Source organism: Cryptomeria japonica, chromosome 10, assembly GCF_030272615.1.
Source record: "Cryptomeria japonica chromosome 10, Sugi_1.0, whole genome shotgun sequence".
NCBI classification, from domain to species: Eukaryota; Viridiplantae; Streptophyta; class Pinopsida; order Cupressales; family Cupressaceae; genus Cryptomeria; species Cryptomeria japonica.
The window spans coordinates 616,621,897-616,635,592 of NC_081414.1; the positions used below are offsets into that span (position 1 = coordinate 616,621,897).

A 13,696-nucleotide genomic window follows, 5' to 3' on the forward strand; every position below is an offset into this window, starting at 1 on the left:
ATATATACTTGTGTGTGTGTGTGTGTGTGTGTGTGTGTGTGTGTGTATTATGCATGTGTATATATATATATATAAAGACACACACACACACATGTATATATATATATATATATATATATATATATATATATATATATATATATACATGTACATGTCGGGCGGCTTTACTGGGGGCAAATTATAGGCTTTCCATCCATAAATAATCTAGTTCAACTGGCATAACCCCTCTACCCAAAGCTGAAGGTTGGTAACCCTCTGGTCATTTGAGGAGAGATAAGATTTGTGGTTGAATTTCCTACTCGAACACTAACAAATAAGGGAGGCTAGAACTCAGATTATTGACTTCAACTGAACTCTTTATTCCTCCTCTTAATTGCTTTATCCTTCCAGAGTTGTTACCATCAACTAGCTTCTTCTCAGATCCTACCTTCCCTGTATGTATATGTGTGTGTGTGTGTGTGTGTGTGTGTGTGTGTGTGTGTGTGTGTGTGTGTGTGTGTGTGTGAGTGTGTGTGTGTGTGTATACATACATTCATGTATATATGTATCTATATATATACATGTATATATACATGTATGTATATATGTGTATATATGTATGTATATGTGTGTGTGTGTGTGTGTGTGTGTGTGTGTGTGTGTGTGTGTGTGTGTGTGTGTGTGTGTGTGTGTGTGTGTGTGTGTGTATACATACATAAATACATATATATATATACATATACATAATACATACATACATGTGTGTGTGTGTGTGTACACACACACACACACACACATACACATATATATACATGTATTTATATACACATACATACAAATATACACACACACACACATATGTATACACACACAGATATATATAGATGTATATATGTGTATATGTACATGTACATACACATATACATATATATGTATATATATATATACATATATACATATACATATATGTATATGTATACATATATACATATATGTATATATATATACATATATATATATATATATATGTATATACACACACACATATACATATATGTATATATATATATATGTATATATATATATATATATATATATCTATATACATATATGTATATATGTATACACACATATATATATATATATATATATATACGTATATATGTATATATATGTGTGTATATTTATATATGTGTATATATGTGTATATGTATGTATATATATGTATGCATATATGTATATGTATATGTATATGTATATATCCATATACATATACATATATATCATATATATATATACATATACATATACATATACATATATATGTATACATATACATATACATATACATATATGTGTGTGTGTGTGTATGTATGTATATGTACATGTGTATATTTATATATGTGTATATATGTGTGTGTATGTATATATATGTATGCATATATGTATATGTATATGTATATATCCATATACATATATATACACACATATACATATACACACATATACATATACACATATACATATACACATATACACATACGTATACACACACATGTGTGTGTGTGTATGTATGTGTGTGTGTGTATATATGTATGTATGTGTGTGTATATATATATATATGTATATATGTATGTATACACACACATACATAGATATAAATATATATGTATTTATGTATGTATACACACACACACACACATATATATATATATATATATATATATATATATATATATATATATATATATATATATATATATATATATATATATATATATATATATATATATATATATATATATATATATATATATATATATATATATATATATATATATATATATATATATATATATATATATATCTTAACTAACTTACTATTTATACACATATATGATTGGTACCTCAATTTTTTAAGCCTAGTTTGAGTTAGGTGAGGCCACAGATGAGGGACCTCATCCTCAACTTGAACACGAAACTTTAACGTGAATAGTTTAAACTCACGAGTTCGATAACCTAGGAACATAGAGCTCGCGAGCACATTGACCTAGTGAGTATTTGGAACATGAAGGCAAGAGAATTAACACCCACCACTTCAACGTGAAGTTTCAAGCTTGTGAACACATTGGATTAGGGAGGACATAATATCCACAATCATAATGACCCAACAGAGGTTTCAACCTTGGTGGCTACAACAACAATGCCATGATTTAACCATTACATTATGCCATGAACATTTGAATCTCTCTCTCTCTCTCTCTCTCTCTCTTTATATATATATATATATGTTGTTTGAAAAGTATCTATGCTCTAGGTATTGATGTTCTTATTTCAACAAAAAAAATCAATTAATTTGAATGCATATAAAAAAGTTATGCATTGTAGAAGCACGGGGGCTTCACTTAGTGAACCTGGGTTATATCACGTGTGTTTATAGCATACTAAATAATCTCCCTATTTTCAAAGAATATTGCCCTAAACTCCTTTTTGTCACCCTTGTAGACACTTAAATTTGATTAATTAATTTAATCAAATTGAATTCCCTTAGTCGCTTGTATTAATTAAATAACCCATATTATTTAATTGGGTATGGCATCCCTTTTGGCTAAATTAATTTAATTAATAATGTGACATCCAATTAATTGATTCCCCTTTTACCCTTCCTCTACCGAATAGAATAATTTAATTATTTTACTTAGTTCATGTCTCCTAACCTAAACCCCCATCCAACCCTCATCCTAGCCTAACCCATGGGTTCTAACCAACCCTATCCACTTAACCAACCTCATCCCTTCTAAACTCCCCCTCACATATGTGTGCACATTCCTAACACATTTAATATTTGGAAAAAGGATCTCTATTATTTGGGTGGTTATCTCCCAAATAAACATGCATCCCTAAGGATACATGTCACTTCCATCTTTGACACTTGTCTTTTCCAAAGACACTTGTCATTTCCTGTAGAGGACAAGTGACATCCATGGAATCCCATTCCACATGGCACCTTGAGGCTTTCCACTTGTCCTCTTTGAGCACAAGTGGCTCATTTTCAAATCCTCTCATCTCTCATCCAAATCCTATTTAATCCCTCCATTTTCTATGCATTTCATCCACTTTTTCACACTTATACCATCCCAATGCCGAATTAATTACTCATCCACTTGCATAATCATCAACCACATCTTTGCATCATCCATCATGGAGCAAAAATTAAGCATTCACAATGCCATGAGCACACATCAAATCAGAGAACTATCAAAGAGAAGTTAATTTTGGGTTTACATTTGTTTAATTTCATTTGTTATTTCCAATTTTACTTCTATGACGTTCTCATCTTGAGTTTTTGATGGAATTTTGTGTTTGCTTTGATTGTTAGTTTAGGTTTCAATCTCTTTTATTTGCACATGATTTTCACTCACACAACCCCCTCCCAATACATAGCTCGAATTAAAAAAAACCCTATTTTGACCAGATATTGTATTTTTTCATAGCCCAAATTAAAACCCCCCTATTATCACTAAATAGATAATATATTATTTTCATTTTTTGGGATATTAAACCCCCCAATATGAACGCATGTGATATAATATTGCCTAGCCAGCGAAGCCCTTGTGTGTAGAAGTAACCTATGTCTAAATTATAGTTAATCTCACTTCAAAAAAATATTGAAAATAAAATATGCAACATAAAAGTATGAAAAAATATTTGTGCATTAGATATTGGTGTTATAAATCTATGTTTGAAAATTTATAGTTTTATTCTTTCTAAAAATAAAGTTATGCTTTACATATGCAACACCACTTTTCAAAAATATTGTTAACTATAAAAAACAAGTTATTAAACAATACAAAAAAAAAATCACAAGTTAGCTTTTGAAATTGAAAAAAATCTATAAACGAAATCTCAAAAATCACTAGTTTATATACTATTTAAATTCTTAATACTATAGTTGTCAGAAAGTTGAAATCTGGTTCAAAATGTTGATTTCAATGTCCTATGTTGCCAATAAGTGAGCTACACTATCATGGGATCACCATTAATGATTTACAGACACATACATACATTAATTCACATGCACATATTGGTTCACGTATTCATCTATTGTTATCATTTTCATTATATTGTAATGTTTCTCCTTAATTCACTGTCCTTTGGATCAATTTTACACTTCTACTAATGGTCATTTAATTTCATCTCGCCCCTTTTTTCTTTGTATTAATTTATCTCATCTTTATTACTTAAAATTATATGTTTTTTAATATATCTAGCTAGCTCTTTAGATATTGCTAGTCTATCCTCTTTTTTCATCCCTTTTCACATTTGTTTCAAATTCTTGATTTAGTCTCATCCTCTTGCTCACTTGGATTGTCCTTTTCCTTGTTTGCCTTTTATTTTAACTGTTATACTATTCCTCTTCTATTCTCAATTCCTTTATCTTTTTCTTTCTTTTCGAGTCTTAAAATCTGGTTGACCAATTCATTGTCTTGGTTCTCGAGTCACCCCTTCCCTTCATTTATTTAACTATTTGGTTTGCTACTCATCTCTCAATTTTCTTCTCTTTCTTAGTCATCTTGATGACGGATCTTAGAATGTAATCCGAAAAGTTAATGAAGAAAAAAATTTCAAGTTACATTATGAATTATAAAATTAATAATTTTTTTTCAAGTTAACATTATGAATTATGAAAATTTCATGTCTTCATTTAGTCTTTGTTATGTCACTTGCTAATAGTCTATAAGATACATACATACATACATACATAAATATGTCTGTCTGTGTAATATATGATGTAATTAATTTGTAATTATGGTGTATGTACAGTCATATAAACTTTGTAATAGTCCCCTATTTTTATTGCTAGGGGAGTGACATGTTTTGCTACCCTTGAAACATTTGATGTTTAGTATATTTTGTGGTCATTGTCAAATTGATTTGATAATGCAATGCTCTTAAGAACCATAATTGAAACATCTCTAAATTTTTTTCCTAATTTAGATTTATGATTAAAATTAACTCTAATTCTAATTAATCTAAACTAAATACAATTATATTAGATTTATTTAATTAACCTAAATCTATCTTATGTGAGACATTTGAACCTTACATTGACATTCCTATTGGCGTTTAAAGACGGGCTATTTTAACTACACTACCCTAACTGACTGGAATTTTAAGATTAATCTCTATATATATAATCTCAATTTCCTAACCGCGAGGGTTCTTGCTGGGAGGGTGTTTCCAATGAAAGGGCAAGATGGTGAGTACAGAATCAGGTAAGTGGCTTGAAGATTCCTTGCAACAGCTCTGCAGCAAAGTGGAATCTGGGTTGCAGCTGGACAATGATGTCATCTCAGGACTTGTATACTATTGTGAAAATGCCCTTCCTGAGGATGCCAAAGAATATATTATTGTGAGTTTTCTCCATTCTTCATTTCCTCTTGAATCTTACTTGTCTAATTGTGGTTTTCGGGTTGAAAATTCCTTAACAGATGCAAAATTGAGGTTGTAAAATCTAGAGCTCTCAATGCAAATATTCTGAGATTTTGAGGCTAAATTAAATTCCCATGGGCTAATACAGAAGGAAACAATTTTGATTGTAGGCGTATTCCCATCTTTCAAATTGTTCAAGGATTTTCGTCTGATCTTTAGTTAAGAATGCCCAGGTGGACAACACTGTAAATTGCGTAAACCCAAACTGGTATAGGCAGAAGGAAACATCAATAAAGGAAACATAAACAACATGATATGGGAGAAGGGCTTAAAGCTAGTAAAGAGTCATACCATCGATGGTCATAAACTCAAAAAAATATACCAGAAACAGAAAAAAACATTAATAAAATGGGAGAGAGATACGCAACTGATATTGAGCTTTCTAATCATGCACATTCAATATATGACATTCTTGTGAAGAAGATTGATGATTGCGGCCCGTCACGAATCTATGTACGTTCTTATAATGAAGTTATAGAACTGGAAGACAAAGTGATGCAGCTGAAAACCAGAAGCTGTAGAATAGACTAGAGAAAATAAAAACAATAACCAGGAACATAAATAAACAATAGCAAACTCAGCTGCAATATTTTCAAATTATAAATGGGTATAGCATTTTATTTCCTCATTAGCAAACATAAAATACATCACTGAAAATAAACCACATTAGAGACACGGGCATGGATCTCTGTATTTTTATTTCACCTCTACTCCCAGTTTCCGCTTCCTAATCACAGACCACCAACTTAAATAAAAAGACTCCCCAAAAATAACATCCAACGAGCGAGGAATGGCTACCCATCCCCTAGAATGCACCAAACATCTATTATAATGTACAAAGGATAATGATGCCTTGGTGCATTCTAGGGGTTGGATAGCTGTTTCAAGCCAGCATGGCCACTCTCTACCAAACCACCACACCAAACCTAAAAACTGACCAAGACCAGAATAACAGAAGCAAAAAGTAGCAGACAAAACTGAAATAGCAGGCACAATACAGAAAGTCCAAATATAGCCAATTTTTTTAATTCCACAGTCAGAATGTGGATAAGGACAATAATGGGAGATGCTGAGCATCATCCTCCCCTGCTCTGTAATGTCCCTTTTGGGGATATTACTATATTTTGTCCTAAAATCACAATTCCAACTGACATAAGAAATAAAGAACATTAAATAATACAAATTTACTGATTGAAATGCCTTCTATAAGAGAAAACCTGATCTAGGTCCTGAACACAATGTTAAGTAATTGGAAATTGGCATTAAATCATAAGCCATAATATCATATAACATACTAATCATTAGTAAACATCATGATATCCATAAATATCATTCATATTGCAAACCGCAGTCTCAAGGGGAGATTCCCTTATACTGCGAGAGCATGGGTAGGGCTTAGTCCATCCTTGTGGGTTGGCATACTAGAGGGGGAACCTCAAGCCCAAGGGCACTCATTTGCTCCCTGGCCCACAATATCCATTGCGGGTTGGCATACTTGGAGAATTCCCCAAGCTCAAGGGCACTCACTCACCCCTTGGCCCACGGCGTATGGTAGGATCATAAGTCGACTCCACCCCTCAATTCAACTTGGAGGTGCTCCATTCTCCTTGATCAAGCTTAGGAGCACTAACCAACCTCCTAGCCCACAAGCGCCCCATCTTGAGGTGGCATGCTTGATGAAAGATAGGTCAGCTTTTCACCTCTCGTGAACTCAAAAAGCTGACTGGCCTTCTTGTTTTGCAACCTGTTGTGACCTTTTCACACATCGCCCCATTGCAAATGGGGACCCCCTACTTTTTGGGTCTTTTGGTTTTGGTTCTTTGGGTCTTTTTGCAGTAGTCTCTTTGGTCTCCTTGGTTTGCAAGTGTTCTGTGTGAATTTGATCAAGTCTGCAAGTCGTTTGAGCAAATTTGGCTAATTTTGGAACTCGTTTGGTCTATTTTAGGGGTTTGCTCTTTAGACTTAGGTTTGGGGTCTTTTCCTTAGGGTTTTGGAAAAACTGAATGTTGCGATGAATTCAGGACCCTTCAAGGAAGCTATTAGTGAAATTTGAGCGAATTCTGAGCAACTTTCTATTTTTAGAAAGTTCCTATTTTTTAGGGAATTTCATTGCCTCCCAGATTGTCTTTATTTTGCCAAAAATCAAACCTACCGTTTTTTGCAGTTTCTATTTTTAGTAAGTTTATATTTGTAGTAAGTGTTATCTTGCCTCGATTTGCCCTAATTTTGACGTTTTGAAGTACTTACTATTTTTAGTAATTCTATTTTTGGTAGGTTCTTCACAGGTAGGGGTCCCGACATTGAAGACCGAACATTCTTGAATATTTGTCTAAATCCGAAAAGTCGAAATAGTAGGGCAGTTGATCGAAAAAACGGCTAAGTGTGGAGTTCTTTCCTAAAGTGGAAAGCATTGAAAATCTCCTAAGGTAGAGAAAATCCACTTCAATCCCAAATGGGCATCAAAATTTGGAAAATGAGCAAAAATTGGCTAAGTCTGGTGAAGGATCAATGAAAAATCCTTGCGTTGGCAAAATGGGTTCCAAGATGGATGGGCACCATATGGGGGTTCTGGGGGATTTTTCCTCCAAGGCACAAATACCTGCATACCATGGATTTAGTGCCCAGTTTAGGAGAGGAGTGCTGGATAGGGGTAAGGAAGGGGGAAATTCCTCCACGTGATGAAATGGCATTGGAAGAGGGGCATGGAAATCTCAATCGAGGAATTCAAAATTCCTCTCCCAAGCATGGAAATTCGCCAAAGAATGAAGAAATTTCAAGATGAGAAGAAAAATTGGTCAAGTGAGAGAAGTCTTCTCTCTCCTGAATTCTGGAGCTAAAAATGGAAAAATTCCTAAAAATTAGGAAAAGTGAAAAATTGATCAAGGATTTCCTTCAGGTTATGATGAATTCAAAAAGCACAAAAATTCCTTCCTCAAGGAACAAATTTTCAAAATTTGTTCTCCAGTTCCAAAATGTGCCCAAGGTTGGAAGCAAGATGTGAAAATCAAGGTTTAGGAAGAAAACTTAAAGAATTTGAAAAATTCCTTCCTTAGGGAAGAAATGCGCCAAGGTGAAGAATTTCAAGGCACAAGGAAAATTGGCTAAGTAAGAAGATTTTCTCTCTCTAGAGCTTAGAACAAGACAATTCCTTAAGCGCGAAAAATGGTCAGTGGTCAAGAAAACCTTCCTTCAAGATGAAGTGTGCACAAAATTTTTCCCTTAAGGACAAAATCTCTCTACAAAGATTTTCTCTCTCCTTGAATTTCGGATGTACAATCATCCTTCAGAAGTGGAAAAGATTGTTAAAATTCTTCTAAGGCAAGAAAATCTTCCAAAATGTCTTTTGTGAGCCTGGAATAGAAAGATTCTTGCAAAAGATGAGTTGGCAACATGCAAAGGGAATATTTTGTATTAATGAAGCACAACTCGGAAAATTATAAAAGTTCCTATGATGGCGGGGTCTATTTGCATGGTGAGAATCTATTGAGTTCATGACAACATGATGGCGAATTTATTGCTAGTGGACACCTTGACTGAGTAGTGTTATGACCTTTTTCACACATCGCCCCATCGAGAATGGGGACCCTCTCCTTTCCTGCTTTCTAGGGTTTTTGTTAGTGTCCCGTGGCCTTTCGCTTCAGTTTTGCTCAGTTTTGTCAAGTTTTGAACGGTTTGAGTCCTAAGGATTGAAAGTCAGTTTTTGCAAACCAAGTGATAACAAAGTCTAGACACCGTCAAAGTGCCCAGAAGCGCCAAAGGACAAAGAACGCAATTGATTTGAATGGATTTAGACAACTTTCTAGTTTTAGAAAGTTTGCTTTTTCCTATTTTTTAGGAAGTTTCGTTTTTGGCATTTTTAGCTCGATCCTCGGGATGTCTATTTTTAGAAAGTTTTCCCTATTTTTTAGGGATGACTTTCAAGTTTTGACCCAAAAAGTTGAGTTCCTACTTTTTAGGGGTCATGATGCTTCAGATGGGTTACTTGAGTATGGATTTCAAATATCATTCTAATTTGGCGAAAATTGGTGAAATTATCAAATTTTAAAGTTTTCCAAATATTTCTAAGTCTGGCTAATGGTGTTTAATGTTGGGATAGGAGCTTCTCAAAAAGTCCGCCCTCATTGGTGCCATAAAGATAAAGAAGTCTGCTAAAGGTGAAATCAAAAGTCTGCCCTCCTAACATCATGGCCAGCTCAAACTCTGCCCTCCTTGGTGCCTAGGAAGAGAAAAGTCTGCCTTTCAAAGTGCATGAGGTTGAAAAGTCCGCCCAAGAAGAAGGCAAGGTCATGAACTCCAAAACTCCGCCCTCCAAAGTGCACATGTAGGAGAAAGTCTGCCCAAGCAAAGAGGTGCATAAGTCTCACAAAGTCCGCCCCAAGATGATGGAGAGGGAGCCCAAGAAAGTCCGCCATGAAGGTGAACTCCAAAAGTCCGCCCATGAAGGTGAACTATGAAAGTCCGCCCAAGGTGAATGGTGTTATAGACTCACAAAGTCCGCCATGGAGGAGAGAAAAGTCCACCCTTGGTCAAAGACTATGGTGTCTGAGATAAACAAAGTCCGCCCTCCTTGGAGCTTAAGATGAAGCAAAGTCCGCCCAAGGTGATGAGTGTAAGATGGTTCCTGAGTCAGGAAAAGTCCGCCCTATGGTTAAGGCCTCAAGCACGTGATGGTTCCCAACTCTCAAAAAACTCCGCCCTACATCAACATATGATGGTAAACAACATCAAAAAAAGTCCCCTATCTTTGATGAAGGTTGAAGTAAGTCAAAAAAAAACTCCGCCCAAGAATGTAAGAAGCAACTTGTGAAAGGTGCAGGGAAATGATGAAATCTGCCTAAGATATGAGCATGAACTTCACCAAGTCCGCCCTCCTTGGTGCCTAAGATGGACAAAGTCCGAACTTGGTTAAATGTAAGGTGCATAAGATCAGTAAAGTCCGCCCTCACCTTGGTTCTTGGAGTTAAGAAAGTCCGCCTAACCTGCATAAAGCTCCTAAGCATCATAAAGTCCGCCTTCATGGAGCTCAAGATCAGTAAAGTCAGCCATGAGTAAGGTACATGCAGTTAGTAAAGTCCGCCTTGGAGGTATTGAGAAGTTTACCTTGAGGATGGGGAGATATGGCTAAGTGTATGAAGTGGTGCCAAGAATCAGATCAAGTCTGCTCAAGAAGTAGAACATAGGGTGCATGACATCAAGAAAGTCTGCCTAACCTGCAGGTCTATAATGCTCAACTTCAGCAAAGTCTGCCCTGCTGCAGATGAAAGGTTCGAAAGGTTTGAAAATCTCCGCCCTACTTGATGAAGTGCTAAGACTTGTTCCATGTGCTCAAGAAACTCCGCCCAAGGTGAATAGTTTGGTTCCAAGTGCTGTTCCATGAGTTTCAAAAACTCTGCCCTATGTTTGAAAGAGCTGTTCCATGAACTTCATAAAGTCCGCCCTTGGAAGTATTAATGAAGATGATTGTGTGGTGCCACAAACTCTCTAAACTCCGCCCCAAAAGATGAACAAGTGTGATGCCATGAGTTGGTTGAAGTCAGCCCCACTGATGAAAGATCATCCAAAGTATGCCTTGAAAATGATTAGATCATGGTAAGATCAGGTCTGAAGATGAGGTATTAAGCTGAAGAGGAGTTCAAGTTCTGGATGAAATGATCAGATTTTGGTTAAGTATGAATGAATATGAAGTATGGTACCTTGTCTTGTTCCCCCAATCTTCCAAAGGCCGCCCTATGCTGGAGTGTGGTGCCTGGTTTAGCTCCCCAACTTGAAGTAAGTCCACCCAAGTAAGATACTTGCTGAAATGGAAGACAAGAAGATAATGACAGCAGAATCTATCATGGAAAATATTCTAAGGCATGGAGAAATTCTTCTCCAAATTCAAGGCACTTGAAAGAATTATCAATTTGATAACATAAATTCATATTTGCAAGGGGTTATCCAGAGCCTTTTTTTACCCTCCTCCCGCGCAACATAAATTGGCAGCGGAAGGCGAGACCATCACTAAAAACACCAATGGAGTTTCGAGCCAAATTCAGAGTTGAAGACAAGACCACGAGCAAGGTTATCCGAGCATCTCAAGGCATCAAGAAAGAAAGTTCTCAAACTTGGTGAAAATATTGAAAAGAATTTCCAACTTCTTGAAGGGTTTCATCTCCTAAAGAAATTTAAAAGACAAGCTCCAAATCAGAATCAAATGGTGACAAGAAGAAATCAAATTTCCATACTTAGACAATTTCTTCACACAGATTGGAGAATTCAGAAAAGACATCCAACATGCTTAGGTGGTGCCTCGTCATTTTCCAACCAATCAGATTGTTCCAAGTCAGCATGTCCAGGTTCAATGAACCTGACTTATCCAGAAGCTTCTAGAAGGGCACACTTCACAATGCAACAACCTTCTATTTTCATTGTTGGTTCATATTTAGCAAGAAGGACAAGTGTCCCCAAATGTAATTTTCTCATTGGTCGAGGGGTAGTTAGTTTTGGGAAACCCTAATTAGGGTTTTATCTTTCAATCTAGGCCCTTGATCATTGTTTGATCTCGGCCGTTCATTATTTTCTGAAAAACTATATAAGGCTACCTCCTCTCATTTGGAGAGTGTGAGGTTTTTGATATATTGTTGCGTGAAGGTCATTTTTCAAATAATACATTGCATGTGCGCTTTCTCTTAAGGCTTTGTAATCTCTGTTGTTTGAGTGATTGGCATGGTTTCAATTTCCTCAACACATTAATTAGAAGTTAATTTAGATTTGCTTTCAAAGTTGTTAGAATTGTATGAGGGATTTGATAAGTATTAACTAACGGCGTATCTCTGCTCATACCTTTGGTGAATGGATGATTTCCATTTCACTGTGCAAAGTTAGTCTGAGCCTATCCCCTATGTATGCCAACATTTCGATCATAAGCACAACCCATTGAAGATTGCACCCGCTTTGTGTAGTTGTCCTCAGTGCGGCGAAGCAAAGTGTGGTTTCCCGAGAACACCTAGTTAATACCGTCTCCAAAGTTCATAGGTTTAGATCAGCTTTCTTAACCCTATCTCCTTTTTTTTCCTTTTTTTAAAAGCTTAAATCCCGGAAAATCCAAAAAACAAGAGAGAGAGAGCTTCAAATGGACAAATCTATCTAAGTCCAGAAGCTTGAAAGACATTCGTAATCGTAAGTCCCCCTTGAGATTTTCAGCATACACTACCCAAGTAGCTATCCCACTAAAGTTGCTTGTTCGTACATATAGACCTTGGAATCAGCACTGATTTTTCTGGAGATGATAGAATACCTTTGGGTATCTTATTCTAATGTTTGGTAGATGATAAAACATACACCAACAAGTAGGGGCATACTTAATGCATGGCGGCTACCATAATCCTGGAAGTGATGGTGCATTCAATGCATATTGGGCAAATTTGGAGGTGATGGTGCATTTATTGCACGATGGGCGATCTTTTGCATGAGGGTGCTTTTATTGCATAGTGGGCACTTTTTGAATGTAATGGTTAATTAATGCTTTATGGGCACCTTTTTTGGCAAGAATGTAATTAGTTGATAATGGGCATAATGGGTCATTAATGTTTATTCCCACCTTGTGGCATCATGTATGTGGAATCTTTTGGGTCAAACCCTAAATAGGGTTTGCATGTAATCAATGCTGGAGGCTATATAAGGGGGCGACCCCTTCATTTGTAAAGCAGGGAGATTTGTATGAAATTGTTGAGATAAGTTATTGAGATAATAACAACGAAACATTGTTCTTTGATGGTGTCCACTTAAGTTATTTTTCAAAACTTGAATGGTTTCACCTTCCTCAGAGTAGAATTTTATTTTCCAAGCATTTAGATGAACGGGATTGATGATCGTGTTCATAGTGAAATCTTTTGCTCATACCTTTTGCAAATAGATGATTTTTATTTGCAGTGTAAGGTTAGCCTGAGCCCTTTTATGTGAAAGTTTAACTTCGATCATTGGATGAACATTGTTCTTTGATGGTGTTCATTGGTGTTATGAAAATCTCTTGCACAACCTTCGAAGATTGCACCGCCTTTGTGTAGTTGTACGAAGTTGGTGAAACAAAGTGTGGTTGATTTCACTTAAGTAATCATTGTCGCCTATGTTCTTAGATTTAGCTTAGTCTTCCCGAACCCTTTCCCCTTTAAATTGCAGTCCATTCTTGTTCATTTCATTCGAAGTAGAAGCATCACAGAATCACTATATCCAATGATGAAGTTCC

General features: G+C 35.6%; 1 protein-coding gene across 1 annotated transcript in view; it reads left to right on the plus strand.

Moving 5' to 3' along the window:
* The first annotated feature begins 5,162 nt into the window (after window positions 1-5,162).
* LOC131029958 (uncharacterized) overlaps window positions 5,163-13,696 on the plus strand; it is a 59,830-nt gene continuing 51,296 nt past the window's right edge. The window contains exon 1 of the mRNA XM_057960644.2: window positions 5,163-5,392. Coding sequence (XP_057816627.1) covers window positions 5,237-5,392 — 156 coding nt within the window. The 5' untranslated portion in view covers window positions 5,163-5,236. The remainder of the gene's footprint in view (window positions 5,393-13,696) is intronic.